Source organism: Mixophyes fleayi, chromosome 1, assembly GCF_038048845.1.
Source record: "Mixophyes fleayi isolate aMixFle1 chromosome 1, aMixFle1.hap1, whole genome shotgun sequence".
Classification (NCBI taxonomy): domain Eukaryota; kingdom Metazoa; phylum Chordata; class Amphibia; order Anura; family Limnodynastidae; genus Mixophyes; species Mixophyes fleayi.
In genome coordinates, this window is record NC_134402.1 from 172,878,364 (window position 1) to 172,904,763 (window position 26,400).

The 26,400-nt window shown below is 39.3% G+C and overlaps 1 protein-coding gene across 6 annotated transcripts in view; it reads right to left on the bottom strand.

Moving 5' to 3' along the window:
* SEPTIN11 (septin 11) overlaps nt 1-14,802 on the bottom strand; it is a 69,190-nt gene extending 54,388 nt beyond the window's left edge. For all 6 annotated transcript variants that reach the window (XM_075204127.1, XM_075204112.1, XM_075204097.1 and 3 more), the window contains exon 1: nt 14,656-14,802. In XM_075204127.1, the coding sequence (XP_075060228.1) occupies nt 14,656-14,682 (27 nt within the window). In that variant the 5' untranslated portion in view covers nt 14,683-14,802. The remainder of the gene's footprint in view (nt 1-14,655) is intronic.
* Between the last annotated feature and the right edge of the window lie 11,598 nt (nt 14,803-26,400).

A 26,400-nucleotide genomic window follows, 5' to 3' on the forward strand; every position in this document is an offset into this window, starting at 1 on the left:
GCTCATGAGATTTTAAAATGTTATAAAACCATAACTTAAGACTTTTGCCTTCTTGAATCCCTGGTAAAGGCAAGTGGAGAATGCAGACAGTTAAACCCCATTGTCACTCTTCATGTAGTGATTATGTAAAAACTCACTACAAGATCAAGGCATACATTGAAGGTAATAGCCAAGGATTTTATGGTATCTCCTGGTCAGAAGTCCATTATATAAAAAGCTGTATAAAGGTTGATGTGCATGGAAGTATAGCAAAGAAAAAACCATAACGCTACAAAAAAAAAAAAAAAACTCACCACTGTTTCACTGTTGCCCATCTCAAGTTTGACAAAACAGTACACCTGGCTGAAATGGAGAACAAGCCAAAACACACATACAAATAGCGCTCATCCACAACCAAAATGTCACAAGTGGATTGTGAGAGTCATGGCCTCGGGACAGTTTGCAGCCTATGCCTTATAATTCACAACAAATTTTCGTTCAGAAAGTTGTAAGTAACAATATTATGATATCTGCCCATGAGCTGCACAAATGTAAATCCTCAACACGAAAACAGCTGAGCAAAAATAATAATAATAATAATAATAATAAACAATATTTTGGGATGTCTTGAAAAAGACCAAACAGAAATATACTGGTATGGCCTGAATCTAGCAGCTCATAACAGATAGACAGCAAACAAACATGGGATATATATTTAGAAAAATACCTTCACTCTGAGGTGCAAGATTGATCAACAAGGAAACCTTGGCCGAGATCACTACTGCTAAATCTACACGGTTGCATCATTTTTTCAACAACAATCTATTATCTCTAAATGTATTATTAGGCCTTGGATTAGGAGTTCATTTTATTTCTGTTTAATGCAGGAACACAATTCTAAGGAAGCACAGAGCTGCAATTTATTTTGCTGAAAATAGATTTGAGATTAAAAGACAATGAGCAAGACAAAATACATCTTACACATAAGACCTGTTATATTCCTATAAAAACAGTTTTATTATTATACATTAATTCATATGCCTTGTTCTGTTTCTGGCATAAGAATTTCCTCTATTAGTTTAGAAAATGGTATTTAGAATGGTTGTATTTCCTTGACACATGACTAGTCATACAGCAATACTAATACAAGGAGAGTGGCAAAACACATGACTGATTGCTCTCCTTCTCAATCATGTCAGACTGGTGTCATGTGTAATTACCATTATTGTATATATCATGTTGTGTCTGAAACAAAATGATCAGATTTCCTGCTCAGGAACTGCAGCAGGAGAGCAAATGATTTTCCAAATGGGATAATGGTTGTTATTTTTAGCCACAGATTAGTTTGATGTAAACTAGAAATGCTGATATGCTTGAACAATTTAAAAAATAAAAAATGAACAGAAACACCTAATAAGCAAGGCACTGTGTGATTGTGCAGACTGTCCCGTTCTGCTAATCGTGAGAACATGGTGTAGACAACACATCATCCCTTTCCAGGATGGAATTCTCCTAACCTTGACATTTTCCAGCAGGGCTAGGTCACACTAGAGCAAATGTTGCATAGTCTCAACAAAGTAGAAGCAAACTATATGTCTATACCATATAGCGGTGTAAAGACTGAATCAAGTGGAACAGAGGCCGAACTAGTAAGCTGTATGCTCTGGATCAGGGAGGTGGGAAAGAGAGACCCGGGCCACCCAACCCTCTGCATTTTGCCATGCAGCAGGCTCCAATATTTCCATGGGCCTCTATGGTAGTTCCACCACTAAAGTGGAGGATACAGGAGATATTAAGGAGAAGATGCATTACTGTTAAGCACCACAACACTGAACCACCACACAGGCAAAAGAGGCTCTTTCACCAGTTTTTGCAATTTAACAAAGGGTTAACACTGGAGAAATAAGATATTTCTCCGACCTTAACCCTATTACTGGAGCTTCCTGCTATCCCCAAAGACCTCACAGCAATACAATGGGATCCAGCTGAAGCTTCTGCTAGCTAGAACGGATTATAGGATGCCGCATTTTAGGCTGAAATCCTTGTGTGAAATAAGTGGATCTTGTAAATACTTACTAAAGCATCTTTATAAACAGGTACTTCAATTGTATGCTTACAATGGTGAGATTCTCTGTATTTTAGTATATTTTTAAAAATTACTATAGGAGTTATGGTATCAGCCCTGTTGTCAAATTTGAATTAAGTAGACTTACTCATTTTAATACCTGGCTTTTCTAAATGTCAGTGACTGTATCTAACAATATTATGCTATAAATGTTACATTTTTTAAAAATTCATCGACCTTTAGAAAACCTATTCTCTACAGGTCAATGTAGACGCATTTAGACCTGTAGAGGATATCTAAATTGTGATTAAAGTTATTTGATAATGCATACACATTCATATACACTCAGTGGCCACTTTATGTGGCACACGAGCTCGTTAATGCAAACATCTAAATCAGGCAATCGTGTGGCAGCAACTCGATGCATAAAGGCATGCAGACATGGTCAGTTGTTGATCAGATCAAACACCATGATGGGGAAGTAACTTTGTCCATGGAAAAAATTGTTCGTGTTAGACAAGGAGATTTGAGAATCTCAGAAACTGCAGATCTCCTGGGATGTTCACACACAAATGTCACTCGAGTTTACAGCAAATATCATCTTGTTGATATGAGAGGTCAGAAGAGAATGGCCAGACTGGTTTAAGGCGAGACGAAGGTTACAGTAACCCAAATGCTTGATGACCACAAGCATACCTTTATGGGTGCAGTGCACACACCATGTCACAAAGTACAACTCAAGCTGGTTCGACGAATATGACTGATAAGTGTACTGCAATGGCCTCCCTAGTCCCATAATCTCAATCCAATAGAGCACCTTTGGGATGTGGAGAAATGGGAGATTTTCAGACAACAAATCTGCAGCAACTGTGTAATACTACCATGGCAACATATACCAGAATCTCTAAGGAATGTTTCCAGCCCCAAATCAGGCTATTCTGGGAGAAAAGGGGGTCCTACCAATTACTACAAAGGAAAAAAATAAATTATATATATATATATATATAATAATAATTTTATATACACGCACCTTCTACGATTGTTTGCATTTAAAAAACATCTGGAAATCCATTAACCAGAAAACAAATAACTGCCAATTGTCACAAACACACATGATCAAGTGCCTTCTATAGCAGCTTAAAAATGCATATATATACACATATACACATATACATATACACACACACACACATATACATACACACATACACACCTTCTAAGATTGTTTGCATTTAAAAACATCTGGAAATCCATTAACCAGAAAACAAATAACTGCCAATTGTTACAAACACACATGATCAAGTGCCTTCTACAGCAGCTTAAAAATGCGGGTTTTTCTCCTAATTCATGATCTATGATTTTCTATATGAGCTTCTCTAAACTATTTTAAGTGAAAATGTATTATGTCTTGCTAGGATTGCCAACTGCTAGAGCAATAAAGGCTGAATGGTGGCCGTTTCAGATGTATGCAAGAGAAATATTTGGACAGAAAACCACAGGAGAATAGAAAACTTTGGAAAATTCACATTTGTTGCCAGTAAAATAAAACATTTCCCCTGTACACTTTAAAAATGTGTTATTTATTTACTTCCCAAAAGGTCACCTTAAATAGACATTGTGACTAACACAATTGCACTCTTACATTTGAGGCTTTTTGTCATTTAAAGCCTTTAGCTTGGAATATTTAGACTGTTTATTTTCTCAGAACCCATACACTAATGCATCTGTATTAACAATATACAACAAGCAACCACAACATTAAAACCACTGCCAAATGAAGTGAATAACATTGATTATCTCGACAGAATTGAACCTGTCGTGGGGTGGGATATATTAGGCAGCAAGTGAACAGTCAGTTCTTTAAGTGGACGTGATGGAAGCAGAACAAAAAATAAATAAAAAAGCGTGAGGATCTGAGCAACTTTGACAAGGGCCAAATTGTGATGGCAAGACTGGGTCAGAGCATCTCCAAAACGGCAGGTCTTTTTGGGTGTTCCCGGTACGCAGTGGTTAACACCTGCGAAAAGTGGTCCAAAGAAGGACAACTGGTGAACCAACAGGGCACCCAAGGCTCATTGATGCACGTGTTGAGCAAATACTAGCCCATCTGATCCAATCCCCCAGAAGAGCTACTGTAGTATATATTGTTGAAAAAGTTAATGCTGGCTATGATAGAAAGGTGTCAGAACACACAGTGTATCACAGCTTGTTGCGTAGACGCAGTCCGGTCAAAGTGCCCATGCTGAGCCATGTCCACCACAGATAACGTCTACAGTGGGTATGTGAGCACCAGAACTGGACCATGGAGCAATAAAAGTAAGTGGCCTGGTCCAATGAATCACGTTGTGTTTTACATCATGTGGACTGCCGGGTGCACGTGCGTTGTTTACCTAGGAAAGAGATGGCACCAGGATGCACTATAAATAGAAGGTAAGTCGTCGGATGCAGTGTGATGCTCTGAGCAATGTTCTGCTGGGTAACCTTGGGACCTGGCATTCATGTGGATGTTACTTTGACACACACCACCTACCTCAACATTACTGCAGAACAAGTACACTCCTTTATAGCAACGATATTCCCTTATGGCCTTTTGTAGCAGGATAATGCACCATGTCATACTGCAAAAAATTGTTCAGGAAGGGTTTGAGGAACATGACAAAAAGTTCAAGGTGTGGACTTAGCCTCCAAATTCCCCTGATCTCAATTTGATCGAGCATCTGTGGGATGTGCTGGAAAAGTAAGTCCGAGCCATGGAGATCCAACCTCGCAACTTACAGGATTTAAAGGGTCTGCTGCAAATGTCTTTGTGCCAGATACCACAGGACACCTTTCAGAGGGTTTGTGGAGTCCATGCAACTACAGGTCAGAGCGGTTTTGATGGTACAAGGGGAACCTATACAATATTAGGCAGGTAGTGGTTATGTTGTGGCTGGTGTAAATGGAAAGAAACACATAACTTTTAGACTTTTTGGCACACTAGCAAATATTTCAATCCTGGCCTTCATTGTTCCAGACTTCTAACCAGGTAACTTGTCACATCTAGATCTATGTTTGATACTCGTATTAAAATAAGCAGGTAATCTATTGAGTGCACATTCTGCAGTATCCCCTGTATCAGGAGCATAAACAATGTAAGCATGCTGAAGGAAAGCAGGACGGTATATATCCTTTAGATTGTAAGCTCATTAGCATGATCCTTTTATGCGTCAATGTATTTTACTGATTTATGTTAAATTTAGCTCCATGATGGCGAAGTATAAATAAAGTACAATGATGAAAAAAATAATAACATAGTAATTAATTGTCATTAAAACTTTGGTATTCAGCTTGAATTAAAAAAAAATAAAAAAATAGAGTTTTTTGTTAGCACATTTTGCAATATACCTTGACATCTTCTAAATACTCAGTCTGTTGTGTAATCCAAAGGAACACATAACTAATTGGAAATGAGACAACTTCATCCACTAACGCCTAAGAAAATTAAAACAAAACAAAAAATCCTAGCTTGTAGTCCAAGTCTGCATAATGTGTATATTTGCACAGTAAAATGTCAGTGTTTGTCAGGAAAGGGCATCCAGATGCATTCCCACAACAGGCCACTTCCCCATTTCCCTGAACTTTTCTAAACAGGAAAACATGTCTTTGAAAACCACTACAGTTGAGAACAGAGCAAGGGGGATAAATTGACGCATAAAGGGGAACAGTGCACATACTATACCTACCAAATTTCATAGGAGGCACTTGCTTCTATTTTGAAATCAAAGTATTTCTATTTGGGCATCTCCAATGCCAGATGATTGGGTAACCAAACAGCTGTGTTTAACCCTTTCACAATATTTGTGTATTTTAACAGAAGGTAAAACTTTTCTAGGCTTGAAATACGTTGTAAGACACAATCATGTTTCTTAACTGCAAAACCCAAACAATGTAGTTGCTCATAAGCTTTCATTTAAACCCCTTAATGCTGTACCCGTCTGGGAATAGGCAAACTCAATATGGTCATGTGGAAAAGGAGGAAGACAATAGATGCAACCAGCCAACTGATCCACATGAAGATAAATCCTGAGCCAGCATGTTTGTAAAGCTTTTCTTGTCGCTCTCCCTTATTTCATTAAGTTTTTTTTCAAAAGTTGATGGTAAAGTAAAGAAAGCCAGAATTCTACAAATATACATAAAAAAAAAAAAATACTGTTCCATAGAAATCTTTGGCTGATACTTTACCATTTACCTTGGTCAAGCTAGCAAAATAGCAGATCCCTATCATGTGCTCTAATAAAAGAGAGAAAGGAGAATGGTAGTACATTATTTCTAGAAAAATAGATTAAAATAAAGCCTACTTAGCTGTGCAATCCATAATATATATATATATATATATATATATATATATATATATATATATATATATATATATATATATATATATATATATATATATATATATATACGTATATACATACACACACACATATATATATACATATATACACATACATACATACATATACACACACACATATACATGTATATATATATATATACACATATACATATACATATACACACACACACACACACATATATATATATACCCATACACACACACGCTCCTCAGTGGTCCTGTGAAGGTATAGAAAGGAAGCAGAGCAGTGCTTTCTGCTATGAATGTTGCAGACTCACTGCATCATGTGACTGTGGCTGACATGGTAACCACTATGTTTAACAAACTGTAAACCATTAATAACAGCATGAGCCCGAAAGAACAAAAATAACCCCATTTGTCTTGTTACAGCTATCAAAGCAATTTATGTTAGATACACAACTTAATCTAGATATGATCACACTCTTAAACATTTAAATAGAGGTGCTTAAAAAGACAAAGCAAGAATTCATAAAATTTAATAACATTTTCTATTAAGTAACATTGTACAGAAACTTTGCCTTGAGAAAGCTATAGGAGCAAAACACGCGTTGACATTTTTGCTTAGACGCCTCCACCTTCTCTGCTCTATAGATATATCCCCTGACAGTGCCCATACATATCATAGGCAGGGACATTTCACATAACTGCGGTCATGGGAATAGAGCCTAATACTATCCACTATCTATATGATTGCACTATCCACTATCGGTATCAGAAGTTGCTAATAAGGAATGCCATTTTCAAAAAATAAGGGAAGGAGTCTAGGATGCAGACAGGACATTGTGGCAAACAAACACAAATTTACGTATATTTTAAAAAAAAAAATTCACATGCATATGTATAAAAACTAAAAAATGCAGCATAAAAAGCAGAAACATATTTTCATTCTCCAAACACTTTTTTTTAAAAATTTGATGACATACAGATGTAAAAGGAAACTTAATCAGATATTCAGGTCACAACTATGTTGTAGAGTTTTAATACAGAATGTTTATTTCCCTAGAATCCACACTCCTGATGTATCTGGATTAACAATTAGTGGGAAAAGACACATATGACCCTTTAACCACATTTGGCAAAAATGAAGCATGTGATGTTATTTATATAGTGAGAACAATTTGTGAGACATGGGAGTACAAATTTAAGGCTTCAGAAAAATGGGTTCATTACTTGTCCCTGTGTATAGTAGTGTATATAGCTGTATCAGGAGAATTTGTATCTAGACTTAAAAAATATACTAAGTGTCCCTTTTTGGCAATCTTAAATATTATGAGATGCGTGGGAAGTGTATTTTGATAATCGCGCATCTCACCATTAATAAACAGACTTCCTGGAAACATGTAATTAAATAACGTAGGATGCTAAAGAGAACACATGCTTGTAGTTAGAATTTCTGTAGAACATGTTTACATCCAGCTTGATTAAAAGTGGAAATAAATCATAGCTAAGACTGGGAATAAGCACAATTGTGCTGATTAAAATACAATTAAAATAAATGTCTTTGGAGTTTCTTTCTGGCTTAAATTGTATACATTCATATAGCAGGGGCATCTGTAAAAGCTTGATGTGGCATAAAAGAACATGAGTTAAACTACAAAATGAATATTTAGGGCAGTAGCACAGACACTCATTTGGCCAGCTTGAAACAGGTTGAACATTAAAGGAGATCAGAGTACAGAGATCCTGTAAATGTCATATACAAGGTAAGTATTTCTTAATTTTCTATATTAAGTCCTTAAACTCAAGTTTTACCTAGTAAAGAATATATTAACATGCAAAATCATATGTTTGGTTATGACAATCACATCACTTATATCCTGCCTGTCCCTGGGGCACTATCAGAATGCATGAAATAGTGATTTTTATTGGTGCTCTTTACCTATTTTGTACAAGTAGTGATTGGATTCCCAGGACACTTTATTGCCATTTACATGCCAGTCAATGGCTAAGGCCCACAGCTAAGAAAGCTTTGGGAGTAAGTGCTGACTGTGGCCTTCTTACTGTGGGATAGGCTCCAATGTCGATTCTACATGTGATAGCACCAGGGTTAAATAAACGCTTCCTGTTTAGATCCAAATTACAGGCTTGCTATTTGCACAAAGATCATCTGCTTCCAGTCAGCTGTGTGCATCTCTCTACATTAAAGGGAACATTAAACCTTAGAAATGGTCTGTGATGCATTAAACTAGCACAGGGAAATGTACATGCCAAGCCAAGCCTGCACAGAGGAAGAACACTTCTGGACCCAATCACGTCCCAATGACTCCATACCTTGTCCCCAGTGCTTTTACACATGTCCAATGCCAGTAAACAATGTTCCTAACCTGTTGTATTGCAAAAGCATTATTACTGGAGATGTTCACTGACCCCCATGTTCTGGATTTGGATCTGGATTATCTTCGTAATTTGGTACAACCACCCTTGCGTGTTTGGGTACCCAATTTTTTTCTAAAATCCCAATTTTTGCTAAAAATCACATTTTTGCTTTTGTTCCCCCTACATTATTATTAACCTCAATAACACTAATTTCCAGTCATTTGCAGTCAATTTTGACCACCTCACAGGTCACAATATTATTTTCATACACTTTCAAAAAAAGACTGCAGATTTAGAAGACCAAGCCTGCCAGACTTATTATTTCTATTTCAGCAATAACAATTAGCAATGGAGCTCTCCTGAATGTCACCGGAGACTTTGAAGAACACTGCTACCCCATCTTTCTTTTCTAGCTATGACGCTGCCCAACTGCTCTAGAGACTGCCAAGAACTGTGCTACCCCTTCTGTGTCCCTCTGCGAAATGGCGCTGGATCGCCGCGGAGGGCGGTACTTATAGGATCAAAGCTCACAAGATCCAACGATGTAACAATGACGTTTTGCCTCATTTTCAATTCCAAGGTCGGCTCGGTACTCGGATCTGCTAAGTTCGGGTGTGTTCGGTTCTCGGGGAACCGAGCCTGAACATCTCTAATTATTACAACTCAAGACTGACAGAAGAGCTTTGGGAAGAGATAAAAAGCATTATGGAATAGAGAAGTTAAGATAAGCAAGACATAGTTTGAGTCCAGAGGGAACGGTAAAAAGGACTAGTTGGAAGCTTATTGGACAAGATGGAGCCATCAATTAACGTCCAATCGACAGCCCTGCAGTGAGCAGTTTGTATTTGATCATCTCCGGAATCATGAGATGAGCTGGTGAAGGGAATCCCCTTCTGAACCTCAGGGATGCTGGCTGTTGTTCTACTTGGATGGAGAAGGGTTCATTGGGCCGACACTGCAGCTCCACTCAATCTGATCACGCAGCAGTTTCTTAACAACCTTTACAAGCCCATTCATTGTTGTAATTCTCACCACGTAGCTACACAAAGACAAGACCAAGTGAACTGTGCCAGGGGTGAGAAAATGGTTGTCTGCAGAGGTCCTAGTGAATGGATTCCCTTGGTTTAAATATGTATACATCAATAAAGTACAGCTGAGGGTACAGAACTATGAAATGCAAAATAAAGTAGTAGAATTTATCAACATCTTGATTACACTGAGATGTCATCTCTCAGGAATGTTCTGCAGATTTGAATCTATATGTAGCCAAGAATACTATCTAGAAGTTCACTGTTGACCTGTCATAGCTTGCTACATAGAGAACTGCATTACGAACAAAAAAAGAAGTTCAGGGCATGCACTTACCATGAAATCTCACTATTTTTGTTGCCAAGTAGAAATTAGCAATTCTAGTTCAATAACCACCTAAATTTTATAAAAAGGACCAAGTCACAGTTTCTGATGTGCGATATTGGTGTGTGTAACCCCAAAGTCAGCATGTTGCCCAATAATTTTCCCATCACTAAAATCATTATTGAACATTTTTGTTAAATGCAGATTGAAGATGACTGGTATTAGCTTAAATGTATGCAGTCAGACTGCAAGGAAAGGTCCAAATGAAGCTTGAAGCAGAGAGGCAGGATCAACCTGGGTTTGGATACTTTAAGGATCAATTAACAAGAAGCACATTTCAGCTAGCTCCTAAATAAGTCTGCTGGCTTCTAATCCAGATATGCTCAACTCCAGTCCTTAAGTACCACCAATAGGTCATGTTTTCAGGACTTCTTAAATTATGCACAGGTGAGTTAATCTATTTTGCAGAGTCAGTAATTACCCTCCCTGATTCTGTAAACAGAATTCCTGGAAACATGACTGGTTGGAGGTACTTGAGGATCGGAGTTGAGCACCCATTCTAACTTGTACATTCTGAACACCAAAGTGAATCCACAGATCCTCACTGATACAAAGTTTAGAATTCAAGCTATAGCCTTACAATACCAGTTGCATCCTTACAACCATGGCAAAGCACCAAGCTAAACACTATGTAGCATAGGAAAGATTATGCATGATCTAGACGTCACAGGCTTCCAAGAGCCAGTGGAGGGGAGCATGCATAAACATTTACAGAAAAGATCAAAGCGGGGGTCACTTGGGAACAGGAGGGGTCTACAAGTGGGTCACTTGAGATGTATTCATGTGTTCATGTGCAAACTCATTCCCAGAACTAATTTGTATTCAAACATCTAAAGGTTCTTATCAGAATATATTAACTTAATGATCTAATTTGACTAATTATTGGGAGATTAGCAACTATACCAGTTTTTGGAGTAAGATTAACTGTCAAAAAGTGAGAAGTATTGCTAGGTCTTAAAAAATTAAATACATTTATATAAACATTTGTAAGACTTTCTGTGACCATACCTGCTACAGACATTTAGACTGCCAATCTAAACACAATTGGTTCTTCATCTTTCCAAATTAAAAACCTTACCGTGTGTATGAGTTCGTGTGAGTCAAGAAAAGTACCCGCCTATTTCTGCACTTTTCCCTTCCAAAGTATAGGTCAATGTATTTTGATTTCTAATTAGATGTCCATTTAAATGAAAGGGTGGTGGGGGTTATGTGGGGAGATGGGACCATGGAGGACTGCTCATGGCTACCTATGTGCATACACATACGTTAAAACATTTTTGTTAAAATAAAAGCTAAAGAGAATATTAAAATGTAAAGGAAATTACATATTTTAGAAAAAAATTTTTTTTTTAAAAAAAAGGTACTGTAGACTATAGATTGTGGCTGTTGTATGTAATATACCAGCCTCTTATAGTTGGCACCAGCCAGTGCAATTTGCAAGACTGGGCTAAACATCACCCTGAAGGACTGAAAGATGTCATGTAAAATATAAGCTCTGGTTATGGCAACTCACATCTATGAAGAGGACAGGGTGGGTAATTCAAATATTAATTAAGAATGTGTAAGTGAATGTGGCATCTGTTTGGGCAGGTGCTGCCTCCGTTTAATCAGATGCCTTGTTCACTACACACCCAAAGTCCAAAGCAGTGTAAATTCCAAGGATGGCGCTGTTACTCCAGTATGGACATTTGTCTTCTGGCCAAATACCGTACTTGCAAACAGTGGGAGATTCAGGAAAGGGATCCAGTAAAATTTGCTAAAGGGGATGAGCACTAGCTAAACAGGCAGGCTTGGTGTTCTGCAATATACAGCCCCTCTAAAACAGAATAGTGTAAACCTAATTAACTGTTTTGATCCACAGTTTAATAAACCCAGCTCTAGTAATTCGCTCAATGTGATAATCACTGAAGTAATATACAAAAAAACAATAAAACCACTGCACACATTCCAACTGCTTAAATTTACCATTCCTTAAAAGGAAGGAAAAATAAATGTTTGCGGGTGTGTCCCATGACATCAGTAGTGACATCCTAGTCATGCCCTATGTCCCTCTTCCTGCCACTACAAAAAAAATATACAATTCTTAATAATATCTGGCTTTGTCATCTTACTGCATGTACGCCACCGTACACAGTAGTTGGTAGGCTATAAACAGCATTCACCAACCATGGAAAAAAGGTGTAGCCAAAACATTAAAAAAAAACTACCATAATGTCATCATCTTTCATTTTTTACATTTATGCTTGTAACACACATACAAGTGCACATTAGAAAAACCTAAACACATGACTGGTAAACCAATTATTGATCACACATTTACCTTTGTTTAAAAGTTACACATACATTGAGAATATTAAAGCTGAACCTGGTTTTTATGCAGCAACAATGTAAAATCAAAGTCAATAGAAGCAAATTATACAGGATATCAGAATATGGCTTTTTTTTTTTTTACATTCCCACATTAAGCTGACAAGTAATTTCTCAAAGTGAAATGTACCAATAACAGCTGTGCATTATTAGAGTGTGGGAAACTGGTCTCAGAGCAAGGAAACACAGATTACCCTGATAATTTGCTATGTAAACTACTTTACCTGTAGCTACTATACAAAGCAGATGACTTACATGTAACACTGTCCCAACCATGAGAAATAAAACACACATCAGTACAATTAAAATCCAGATGGGTGAAACAATATGTATAAGACTCATACAATATGTATAACAAGATTCAGCAAGGAAAATAGTTTATTTTTTTTTAGGATTGTGAGATTTTACACACTCTAGTACAGTGACAGAAGATGCTTGTTTGATTGAATAGACATTCAGTAGACGGGGGCATTTTAATAAATAGTATTTTAGATTAAGTAATGCATTGATAAAATCACAACACAAAAACATCTGGAGAGTACGCTGGCTTTATACACAAGGTATACACGCACAGCAGATAGCCAGACTTTATTCAGAGAGGAAATGATAACTGTTTGTCCAAGGACTGGATGAGGGGGGAAGCTGAGAGCGGGATGGGGTGAGGCCTCTCCATCCGGCCATTGCAGCCAACAAAGAGATGCCTTCAGATCTCATATTGTAACCTCTAACACCTCCTCTGCCTGTAATACTAGAAGCATGCAAGTGGGTTAACACATGCCAAAAACACAAGAGCCCCCTTGTTGCCTTGGCTTCTTATCTTACTGGAACCCAAGGCAGAATCCAAAGCTTTGTAAAGAAATGGACCAGAGAATAGGAGACAGAACCACGCCCTTATATTTAAATTATGAAGTACTCTGCTTCTTTTGTGAAGCCAGAGAATGTAGAGCAGACAATCTGGATTTGATCACATCATTAACCCCTACAATACACAATGAAGTCAGGTCAACTCAGAATAGTTGAACAAATATTTAACAGGTCACAAATTATGTGATTTGGAAGTCAAGTTCTTCTTGTCAATTTAATTGCATATAACCCATTATAAACCCCACTTACATATAAATACTTTAAACTTTAAAAATGAATTAAAATATATATATATATATATATATATATATATATATATATATATATATATCTCACACACTGAAAACTACTATAAAACCAGCATGATTTGTATTTCATTTTTATTAAATCATTATTATTCTGCAATAGTGTATTTAAAATGTCGAGTAACATTGCAAAACTGCACAAAAACTTTGTTGCTTTGTTATCCAAAACAGGTTTCTTTGTCAGGATTAGCCTGCATAAACGTATGTCTTCATCTCTAACCCCTTTCAAGAATAATATTAGATTTTGATAGTTCATTCAAAACATTGAACAGCAAAAAGCACAATGATTGCTAGCTCATGGGCTCAGCCATACGTCACTTTAGCGCCTGTGCGCAACTCTATTAACTCGTAACACATTTTCCCTCACCCACATACATAAAACCCACGCACAATTTTCACAGGAAAAGCCATAGAGTGTGTAAATCAAGCTGGCTGCTGGCAGTCTTTCATGGCAGGGAGAAACGAGCAAGGCTAAAAATACATGGATGTTATTGTACGGATCTTAGCAGCAAACAAAAGTCCAGGAGCACTTAGTCCTCCTGCCTGTCTAGGTGTACTCTGGGCAGCTGCTCCCAGCGCTGGCTAGAATGGATCCGTTACTTTGCTTATATAACCCCCTCCTACGCTTTTCTCTTTTTTATTTTTTTTTGGAAAGATGATTTGATCATCCTCTGATCCTAGCGGTTTCCAGCACAGAAAGCATTAGGGAAGGTAGGTAAAGAGGGACCTGATGGAGGGGAATTTTGTAGTGCTGGGGGTTAGAAGCTTTCAGAGTAGCATCGCCAAATTCAGTCTCATTTTCTCAGCATGAAGATGGACCTGTTCAGGTCCACGAGGTCTGATACAATGAGACCTTACACCACATTGCTGCAAAAGTCTCCAAACAGAAACATTTCATGCAAATAATACCATGAGCGCTAACTTACAGTCTGCCTGCCCACTGCGACTGCCATCCTGCTGTCCTAGGGGTGTGAGTGTAGGAGAATGCTGAGAGAGCATGCGACCCTGCCAGATGCTGCACACAGCCTCACTGACTGCTGCTCATCCAGCGCTGGAGGAACATGGCCACCACAGGGGAGGGTGCCTGCAACTCGGGAAGGGGGGGGGATCCTATACAGGAAAACACACGGCGACTAAAAACAGCCACACATTCACTTCAGTAGGTGAGGTTTAAAGCAATAACATTAATCCCGATCGTTTCCGGACGTTTGATAGACTATGATGTTAACTGAGTGTTCTACTAATAGGTTGTGTACACAATCCCCCCGCTTTACAAAATGGTACAGGCCGTGTGCTTGAAGAGTAGTTTGGAGAGTAGGTTTGTCTTTATTAGTTCATTCTAGCACAGGGCTATTTTGTTGTTTACAACAGACAGGAAGAACTATGCAGTAATTTAATTATATATACACATATATATATATATATATATATATATATATATATATATATATATATATATATATATATATATACACACACACACATATATACATATATACATATATATATATATATATATATATATATATCTAACACACACACGTACACGTACACGTACGTAGGTAGATATAGTGGTATGAAAAATACCACACACACGCACACATACACTCTTGCAGCCAACGTTATCAGTAGGTGAACTTAAGCAGACACCTAGATTGCGCCAACATTTTAATGGCACTTTATTAATACACTGAATGTGTGACATCATATTTTTCTTGAGGCACCACCACATTGACCCAAGTGGCCCTCGGGATTTAAATTAAATTGAGCGCCCTCTGTGCGCTAACTACATGGTGCTATGATGCTGTCAATGCTAGGATTTCAATGTGTCACTGTAGTGTGATTTCACCAGTGTCTCACTGACAGGGAGGACCCGCAGATGGCAGCAAAATCAGACACTGCCTCACCTGCAGCCCTTTCACTCACATACCTAGACCTGGATGCAGACAAGGAGGTGGGCTTGGACTACTTCTCTCCCCACAGTGCACATTCACAGTTCTAGCAAATGTCCAATCACTTACGTTCACATCTTTTGAAGTACATACTGTTAGGATTTTTAACCCATTCTCTGAGTGTTGCTGTCATCTATCACCCCCCTGGACCACACCAACAATTTCTTGAACACTTCTCTGCATGGCTCCCTCATTTCTTAACCTCATGGGTAATTTCAACATCCATATTGCTAATCCACATTCCAATGCTGCTTCCAAACTACTCTCTCTAACCTCCTCACTTGACCTCTCCCAGTGGATTGAAGCCGCTACTCATCAGGATGGCCACTGTCTTGATCTTGTTTTCTCTAGACTATGCTCAGTTTCTCATTTCCTTAACCCACATTTCCCCCTATCAGATCATCACCTTAGGTACTTGCTCACCCCCAGTTCTTCACCATCCCATGTCAAACTCTTCCAAGCCACCTCACATCCGCAGGAATAATAACTTCTCTTTGAAAACTAATAAGCTCCTTTGGATTTCAGTATCATCTCTATGCGGATGATACACACATCTATCTATCCTCTCCTGATCTTTTACCATCTGTGTTGTCTCGCGTTATTGACTGTCTTTTTGCCATTTCATCTTGGATGTCTTCTCGCCAACTAAACTCAATCTTTCATAAACTGAATTAATAATATTCCCACCCAAAAACAGAAACTTCCTGCCTGACATTTCTATTTCTGATAACATGACCATAATTCCCACCCCACAAGCTTGCTGCTTAGGTGTAATCCTTGACTCACAAATATCCTTTGTTCCACACATCGACTCTATATCTAAATCATGTTACATTATAGCTAAAGAACATTTCCAGAATACGGACATATCTCACACAAGACACTGCAAAAACCTTAATTCATGCACTCGTCATCTCCCACATCTACTATTGCAATTCCCTCTTTACTGGTCTTCCCAAAATCAGACTTGAACCCCTACAATCTATTTTGCACACAGCAGATAGATTAATTTTCCTTGCAAACCGTTCTTCCTCTGCTGAGCCACTCTGTCAGTCTCTACATTGGTTGCCTGTTTTTCAACAAATCCATTATAAAATTCTTCTACTAACATACAAGGCCATCAAAAAAAATTGCACCGACATACATCTCCTCACTTATCTCAAAATATCTCCCAACTCGACATCTCCGTTCTGCACAAGATCTGCGTCTCTATTTCACTCTCATCACATCCACCCATTACTCGCACAGTATACATTATATATATATATTCCCTCCCACACACACACATTTTTATATATATATTATTTTTTATATATATATATATATATATATATATATATATGTATATTAAACTTTTTTTACACACACATATAAATATATATATATATATATATATATATATATATATATATATATATATATGTGTGTGTGTGTGTGTAAAAAAAAAGTGATTTTATATATGTGTGTGTGCATGTGTGTGTAAAAAAAAGAAAAAGTGATTTTATATATATATACTCTACACAGCTAACACAAGACATCAAGCCTCGGACCAACATTGCTGTGTGACTCATCACACAGCCCACTCAATACTTTTACCTTTGGATTCTAGCTGGTCCATTGTGCAATATGATATAGCACGTGCCCTTGTCTTTCAAACTCCCATTGTCCCTTAGATTGTAAGCTTGCGAGCAGGGTTCTCTTACCTCTCTGTCTGTATGTATTACCCAGTATTGTTTTATTAATGTTAGTTCCCAATTGTAAAGCACTACAAAATTTGCTGGCGCTATATAAATAAATGATGATGATGATGAGGGGGATGTCTAGTGCGCCCCAAGATCCTTATACACACACACTACATATAATACATATATACATACAAGCACACACTCTTGAGACTTTGCCAGACATTACATGTCATTTTGCTGTTGAATTCATTAAATGGAGGTACAATAGAGGGCCTATTTATTAACAATAAGCTGGTCTTTTATTGCAGCTTATAACAGCTATAGAAAACCTCCTATATGCCATAATTTATAAAAAATAATATTGCCAGGGCACCATTGTGATACTCGGCTGCCCGGCAATAATCGCCAGGAGCATTAAAACTTAATTCACAGTATCCAGGGATATGCCTATCCATGCTAGAGCTTTCAGTTGCACTTGCTTATAACACTGAAAAAAATGGTTAAAAATAGAAGAAACATAGTTGAGTCTAGGAAGTACTAGCTGTTGCATGAAGCCCGGCCACCATCTGATACTGGGGTGTCGCCCACTGTTAATCTCAACCACTGGTTCTAAAGTCTCCCTAGCAGTATAAAAGAAGAACATACATCATATTACTTCTGCCTAGCTGTTCCCAAAACATTAGGGTGTCCCAACCATGGTGTTGGGTATGCCCTTACTCCCCCAAGAAGAGGTTCCACAATTCTCTCTGTACCTCTTTGTTTTGGCAGGGGTGGCTTTCAAAGTTAAAAAAGAAACCTCATACTGTCAATGTGAAGGCCCAAATAGAACATTCAATTAATTAATTAATATTAATGTACATGATTTCCCCTCAGACAAAAGTATTTAAATGTTTTGTCAGTCAGCCCATGGTGGGGTGGGGGTGTGGTAATTAGGTTAAGCTCATAAAGCCCAGACATTCTTTCAGGAAACTCCCTTAACATATGCAGATCACAGCCATGGATTCCCTTTGATCATTCATGTAATTTACTACTAATACCCCTTTCTCACCAAAATCCTAGGTCTGACACGAGATAATGAACACGGTTTCAACCCATGTTGCAACCCTTCACACCGCACTTTGGTATAATCGGGAATTCCACCTTTCATACTGGACCCTTGTCTACCCTGCATTTTTACGTTGAGCCCCTGCAATGAGCTGCTTTTATCTGAACCAGGGTCAAATAACCCGGGTACACCTTTCAGACCGCAGCGTATCCGTCTCCAACCTGGGAATAACCCTGGTCAAGGCAAGGGTCACACCCATTCACACCGACACACGACCTGGGTTATTTCCGTGTCCATGATTCTATGTGAAAGGGGTATTAGAGTAGACTGCGTAATTAAGGCATTGTAAAGGTGTAAGTTAGGGAAAACCATATGCTAGGTAGCCAGAGAACCTTTTAGGCCAGTACACATTATTGAAAATATTAACTTCAAATTTCATGTTTTGGGATATCAGTGTGCCACTCTGTACTTAGGGACAAAAAACATTCAAAGTTTGTGTAGTGTATTTGGAATAATATTCGATAATGTTGTAATTCCATCATATTTTACATGTAAATGTGTGGGAGGTTATGACCAATGTAGTGAAGGGGGAGTTATGTCTCTGTGATATGCAGGGCCGGATTAACCATAGGGCTAACTGGGCTACATCCCAGGGGCCTATGGCATCCAGGGGTCCCTTGAAAGTGCTCAGCAGCAGTATTGATCGGTCGGGGTCAGTGCTGCTGAGCACTTTCACTGCGGTCCTTTTCCGGCGCGCTCTGTAGTCTCCTTACTGAGGAGATCTCGTGAGTCTCACTCGCTCGGATCACGGGGGGGGGGGGGGGGGCCCTCACGGGGTAATGGAGGCCCCCTTAGCCCAGGGGCCTCAATTCCCTTAATCCGGCCCTGGTGATATGTCTAAAAAAAATTATGTAAGGTCAAATATTTTGGCCTATTTTTGGACAAACTATAATTGACATCCAGGGGACATTTCCTTCCAGACATTAGCATACACACTGCCTTCTGAGTGCCCTCCAAGTGAAACCTGCTTAAACACCCTGTGTTTGAGAGGACAAATTGTCAGCTCTTGGGGGCTTAATCTAGTTGACGGACTGTCCACTTCATTCTGCCTTGTCCCAGTCATACAGATTATGATAAGTAAGCTTTTATTCTATGTCATTTCATCCAGTTTGTTTTTATAACTGTAGTATATTTATTTTTGTATGTCATTTATTATATGTTCTTTTTTATTATATCCAAATGTCCTGTACCTTTGTATATTAAATTAAAATGTAACAAATTTTGTCCTTGATACTCTAACGAATCCATTATCCTTTTACGAAAGAATATTACTTAATCATGTTAACCCTTTAAATGCCGGTGTGTGAATTATTAATTCATTTGCCTAACGAGACTAGTGTGTGCCAGCGTGTACATTTGTGTAACAGTGTGTTAACATTTTTATTGATTGCTTTTGTGTGTATTGCAAACCCGTGTATAAGAAAGAGCATAGTGTGTACCAGCCAGTAGGTTTGCGTGACAGTATTTGGGGTCGTATTGCCCTGATTCAATAGGTGGTGGCAGATCATCCATGTATATGGGTGTGAGAGCACTGTTTGGGGGCGAGTCAGCAAATCTATAACCTGTATGATAGGTGAGTAAAACACTGAATGCTGGAATTGTGTGTAACCCATACAGTAAACATTCCAAGTCAGGGACGCTGGTAACACTTTCGTGACACATACTTTTAAATTAACTGTGACTACTTGGAAACACTAGCATAAACAAGATGATTTTTTTTGTTCAAATTAAATGAAAAATACTCCATGAATGCCCCATGGAAACTGTATTGCAAATAAGACAAAGCAGGTATTATACTGTTTTGCATGTTAATTTGGTCAGTATTAATAGATATACAATACGTGAAGAAGACATTGGCGCTAAGGTGACAAAAGTGAACAAAAAGTATACGCAATGTAAAATAATAAACACATACAGTAGGGAGCTTCACGTCTTATATCATCTATTTGCAGATGAATAACCTGAGAAATACAAAACCAGATAAGCTGTTTATTATTGTGCTCTATGTACGGTATTTTATTGTCTTTTACATATTAAATACAAACTTTTTGATGTTTCTGTTCTGTCCTTTGCTATGTTTGGTCTAAACATATTACACTATGGGATTTCCTGTATTCTGAGTTTGCAGTACTCCTCTGGATTGTCTTGCTGCTGTATAACAAACAGTTAACAAACTCCTCGCTGTGGAGGAGTTCCATCATTTTTACAGATAAGCTTCTGATTTATATATTTTTGATACGAGGCCATTCACTCATCCACGTGAAGTTCACTTTCCTATTGTGAAACATTTTACACTATTTGTGGCACTTCTGTTTGTTTTGTAATTGTCAGAGCATCTTAGTGACCTCCTTACAATAAAGAGTGCATTATAGTGACTGTCATACAATACAAAGAGCATGCTTGTGACTGGCATACAATACTGAGATCACCCTTGCGACCACCATACAATACAGAGAGCATACAAGTAAACACTATACAATGCAGAAAACATCCTTTTGACTCCCAAAACAATACAAAAAACATCCATGTAACCTCACTATACAATACAGAGAGGATCTTAGTGCCATACACAGGGCCAGATTAAGGGCCACATGGGACTGGAGCTGAAAATTATGAAGGGCCTATTGTGAGCAGCACTGTGCCGCCAGAGGGGGCGTGGCTAGCATTATGGAGGGCATAGTTCACAAAGCATTTAAGGAAAGTGAAGAGTGACAAATACCTCCTAACTGTTGGTGAAACTACCTATAAACAGAGCCCTTTGGCTGATATCTGTGATAGGTGTCAGTGGCGTTGGTGGTGATGTTAAGCCACAAGACGCTTTTAAACATAACCAAATTTCTTGATTTATTATAAACAGTAGTAACAGATACTAATAGCTGTATTCAGAGATGTTAATATGAACAACAGTTAGTCAGTAATACAGTTTATGTATATAAATGGGGGATAATTACACAACAGTAGGAGACGGAGCGTAGTGTTCCCCATTAACATCCCCCGTATTCGCCTAGTAATGTCTCCTGCTGCAAGAAAAAAACCAAATACTTTACCAAACACATTTTCTAATAAAGTCTCCAACCTGTAACAAGAGAAGTGGGTTAGCTATGCAAAACATGTAATCAGCGAGATATATCAACAATAATCAATTATACATTCCAGTCCACATTTCGACAGGAACACGTTTAACAAATGTAATTCCAGTCTTTTTGTTAGCATTTCAGCAGTTTTATCCTCGCTTGCCATGTAACTCACACTGATGTACTTTCTCTCCACTAATTCACAAATAAAGTGATGTCTTATGGCAATATGTTTTGAACGACCATGGTGCTTTGTGCTGGAGGACAGATCAATTGCCCCTCTATTATCACACTTTATGTTGATTGTCTCATCTTGACAAAGAAGACTTAACTTACATAACGTCTCTTTTAGCTATAATGCTGCCTTTGCTGTTTCCGCAACTGCCATGTAATCTACCTCGGTGCTGGATAGGGCAACAGTGGGTTGCTTTCTAGTTGTCCAGCTGACGACTGCAGCTGCCAGTACAAACAGATTTCCCGTGTATGAACGACGGTCCTCCTCATCTGATCCCTAATCAGCATCACAGAAAGTCTCTAAAGTTAAAATTTTTAGATTTTGTAAATTTCAACTTTAAATGGCTTGTGCCCTTCAGGAATCTCAGGGTTCTTTTAGCTGCAATCCAGTGTGGTCTCCCAGGATTTATAGCACACTGACTCACACGACTCAGAGCATGCGTGATGTCAGGACGAATTCCAACACTAGCATACTTTAAACTGCCAACAGCTCTTTGGTAGGGGACCTGTTCCATCTCCTCCTTCTCCTCGCTGTTTGTTGGTGACATTTCTTTTGTAATTTTTAAGCTTTTGTTTATGGGAGTATTTCACTGGTTTCTCATCAGACATATCAAATTTTGCAAGTATTGCCTCAATGTAGGCCTGTTGATCGACTGTAACTGCTTTCAGATTTTGTATAATCCTCATGCCTAACAATTTATTTGCAGGGCCTAGATCTTTTAATTTGAACTTGTTCTGCAACAGATCCTTTACATTTTTAATTTGTTTTTCAAATTATAGATCATCCCCATATACCTCTATGATGAACAATTCACTTTTACAGTCACTTGGCCTGTCAACTACAGTCCATGTATGGATGTCATTTAGAGCTTCCAGCTCTGTATCTATTGCTGATTTCCACTCTTTCCAAGCATTACTTGATTTTGCTTCCTGGATATTCTGTGGTTCACAGAAAGCTATATTGGGGAATTCTTTGCAATATCTCCTAGGAGGAATATTTCTGTTACTTCTCACAGAACTCCTGCTTTCTGACTTTCCGCTGCCTGTAAACCCAGTGTTGCATATTTTTGACAAAGAAAATATTATTCTTATATGCATAATAATTTGCCCAGTACTAGTGACCAATATTCAATACAGAGAGGATCATAGTGACAAACAATACAGAGAGCATCTTAGTGAACTATATACAATATAAAGAGCATCCTAGTGACCACCATACAATACAGAGATCATACTAATGCCCAATATACAATACAGAGGTCATACCAGTGACCAGTTTGCAATACAGAATGTATCCTCGTGCCCACTATACAATACAGAGAGCACCCTAGTGACCGGTATACAATGCAGAGAGTATTCTAGTGACCAATGTACAATACAGATAGCATCCTTGTAACCCATATGCAAAATAGAAAGCATCCTAGTTACCGCCATATAATACAGAGAGCATTTTATTGACCGATATACAATACAGAGAGCATCCTAGTGGCTGATATATAATGTACAGTCATGGACAAAAGTTTTGAGAATGACACAAGTAATGGTTTTCACAAAGTTTGCTGCTTCAGTGTTTTTAGACCTTTTTGTCAGATGTTGCTATGGTATACTGAAGTAAAATTACAAGCATCATCATCATCATTTATTTATATAGCGCCAACATATTCCGTAGTGCTTTACAATTGGGGACAAACATAGTAAACTAATAAACAAACTGGGTAAAAGATACAAAGAGGCAAGAAGGCCCTGCTCGCAAGCTTACAATCTATGGGACAATGGGAGTTTGACACATGAGGTTAAGTCTACATTTTGCCCTAACCAGACTGCAAAGGTAAAAGTGACTCATAAGTTAAATGATCCTGTCACACAACAATGTTGGTCAAGGGGTAGTTGTCTTGTGTGAAATTGTGTAACGGGTTGGGTAATGTAGTGAGGTTAAGAGGGTGGTTGAGGAATATTATAAGCTTGTCTGAAGAGGTGGTTTTCCGAGAACGCTTGAAAGTTTGTAGACCAGAGGAGAGTCTTTGTCACTCACCAGACCGTGAGTGCCTCTGCTCTGGTGCGTGGTTCCCTGTCATTCCTGCCAGCACCTGTGCTGAACCGCGGCCGCCCGCCATCCTGTCGCATTGCGCATGTGCAGGATCCCTGAACTACTAACACCTTGCTTTTAAACCTAATTGGTGGATCAATCACCTCACCCTACTTAAGGCACCTGTGGCCTTAGGTTCATTGTCTGATCTTGATTCTCACTCCCTGTGAGTCTCTGAAGGTGTTCCTGTGTTTAGCTCATGTCTTCAGTTCCAGCTGATTCCCTGCTCTACTCCTCAAACGGTTCCCATACCGCTACAGACTGAATACTCTCCAGCTCGTGTCTTCAGTTCTCCAGCTGATTACCTGCTCTGCTTTCTCGAGTTACACATTGTTGCTACAGACTATTCGTTGTGCCTGCATATCTGTGTTGGTCAAGCCTTCTCACCACAGCGGTGGTACAACTTGCTACACGCAGACCACCGACTACCCCGCTACCTACCAGCACCAGTACAAGTCTCCTCATTACTACAGTGGTACAACTTGCTTTCCAAGTCACTGACTCATCTCATCTATAGCTGCAAGTCACTGACTCATCACATCTATAGCTGCAAGTCACTGACTCATCACATCTATAGCTGCAAGTCACTGACTCATCACATCTATAGCTGCAAGTCACTGACTCATCCCATCTATAGCTGCAAGTCGCTGTCTTCCTCACTCATCTCCTATCTACTTGCTGTCCCTTACACTCCAACCATTCACCTCACTGCTCAGAGGTTCGTGGTGTACCTCCGCCCCTCTGGCAGCATTACCATCTGGTGGAACCTAGGTAGAAACTCCTAGTGCCCGTGACAGTAAGATCAGGCCATGACAGACCCAGGATTGGAACCAACAGCTAGGGAGATGCTGCAGCATCTGGTCACTCGGGTGGAACAACAGGATGTTCGGCAGCAACAATTGTTCCAGTGTCTTCAGACTCTAGCCGCCCGAGGAGACTCAGCGCAAAATGTGTCAGCTACTGTTGAACCTCCAGTATCTTCTTCTTCCCCAGTGCCATCCCAGGTGTCTACTGCTTCCACGCTACACCTGCCTACTCCCTCAAAATATGATGGAGACCCGAAAACTTGTAGGGGCTTCCTTAATCAGTGCTCTCTCCATTTCGAGCTCCAACCCCACAACTTTTCTACTCCTCGTTCCAAAGTGGCCTATCTCATCTCTTTGTTTTCCGGACAGGCTCTTGCGTGGGCCTCCCCTCTGTGGGAAAGAAATGACCCCCTGTTGGAGGATAGTGCCCTGTTCATCTCTACGTTTCGAAAAATCTTTGACGAACCTGGCCGTGTCATTTCTGCGGCTTCTAGTATTCTCCGACTACGCCAAGGATCACGCTCTGTGGTGCAGTACGTCATCCAATTTCGGATACTCTCCTCTGAACTTCAGTGGAACACAGAGGCCCTGATAGCTGCCTTCTGGCAGGGTCTGGCGGACAAGATCAAAGACGCACTGAGTCACCCTCCTCCTTGGACGATCTGATTTCTCTATGCCACAGAGTAGACATGAGATTCCGTGAGAGGGAGTGCGAAAGAACAAGCTCTTCAAAAGGGTTCATTCGCCCAACACCTCAATTTCGTCATCCTCCACCTCCAGTAGAACCCATGGAGGTAGGACGCTCAAAACTAACATCTGAAGAGAGGGATCGATGAATAAGAAATAGACTCTGTATCTATTGCGCTGACTCTACTCATATGTTGAACTCATGTCCCAAAAAAGTCGGGAAATGCCAGACCCTAACCAGTTCTGGAGAGGTAAGGTTAGGTCTCTGGAATCCTCTCCATCTTCTATGGATTCTAAAGTTTGTGCTTTTGATGTTACTGTTTTCACCTCTACCAAATCTTTTATGACTCAAGCACTTCTGGACTCCGGTGCTGCTGGAAATTTTATTTCTAGCTCTTTAGTGAATCAGTGGTCCCTACCAGTGATCCCTTTAAGAACAGCTATCGCTGTCACCGCTATAGACGGCTCCCGAATAATTAATGGACTTATCACTCAATGTACGACTCCTTTAACCCTCCAAATTGGAGCCTTACATCAAGAGCAAATTTCTTTGTTGGTTCTTCCTGTTACCACTAGTCCCATCGTACTTGGCCTCCCATGGCTTCAACTTCATTCTCCACAAATTGACTGGAATACTCCCCAAGTCACATCCTGGGGTCTGGATTGTCATCATAGATGTCTGACTCAAGTGGTTCCACTCAAAATCAACAAGTCTTCTATAGCATCCTGTCCACCGGGTCTTCCTCCTCAGTATGCCTCCTTTGCAGATGTGTTCGATAAAGCCCAATCTGAACGCCTGCCGCCCCACCGGGCATGGGATTGTCCCATAGACCTACAACCTGGCAAGAACCCCCCTAGGGGCCGTGTATACCCCCTCTCACTACCAGAGACTCAGGCAATGTCTGAGTATATCAAGGAGAATCTCCATCGCGGATTTATCCGACCATCCAGCTCTCCCTTTCGTGAAAAAGAAAGATGGTTCTCTCAGACCATGCATAGACTATCGGGGGCTCAATGCCATAACCGTTAAAAACCGGTACCC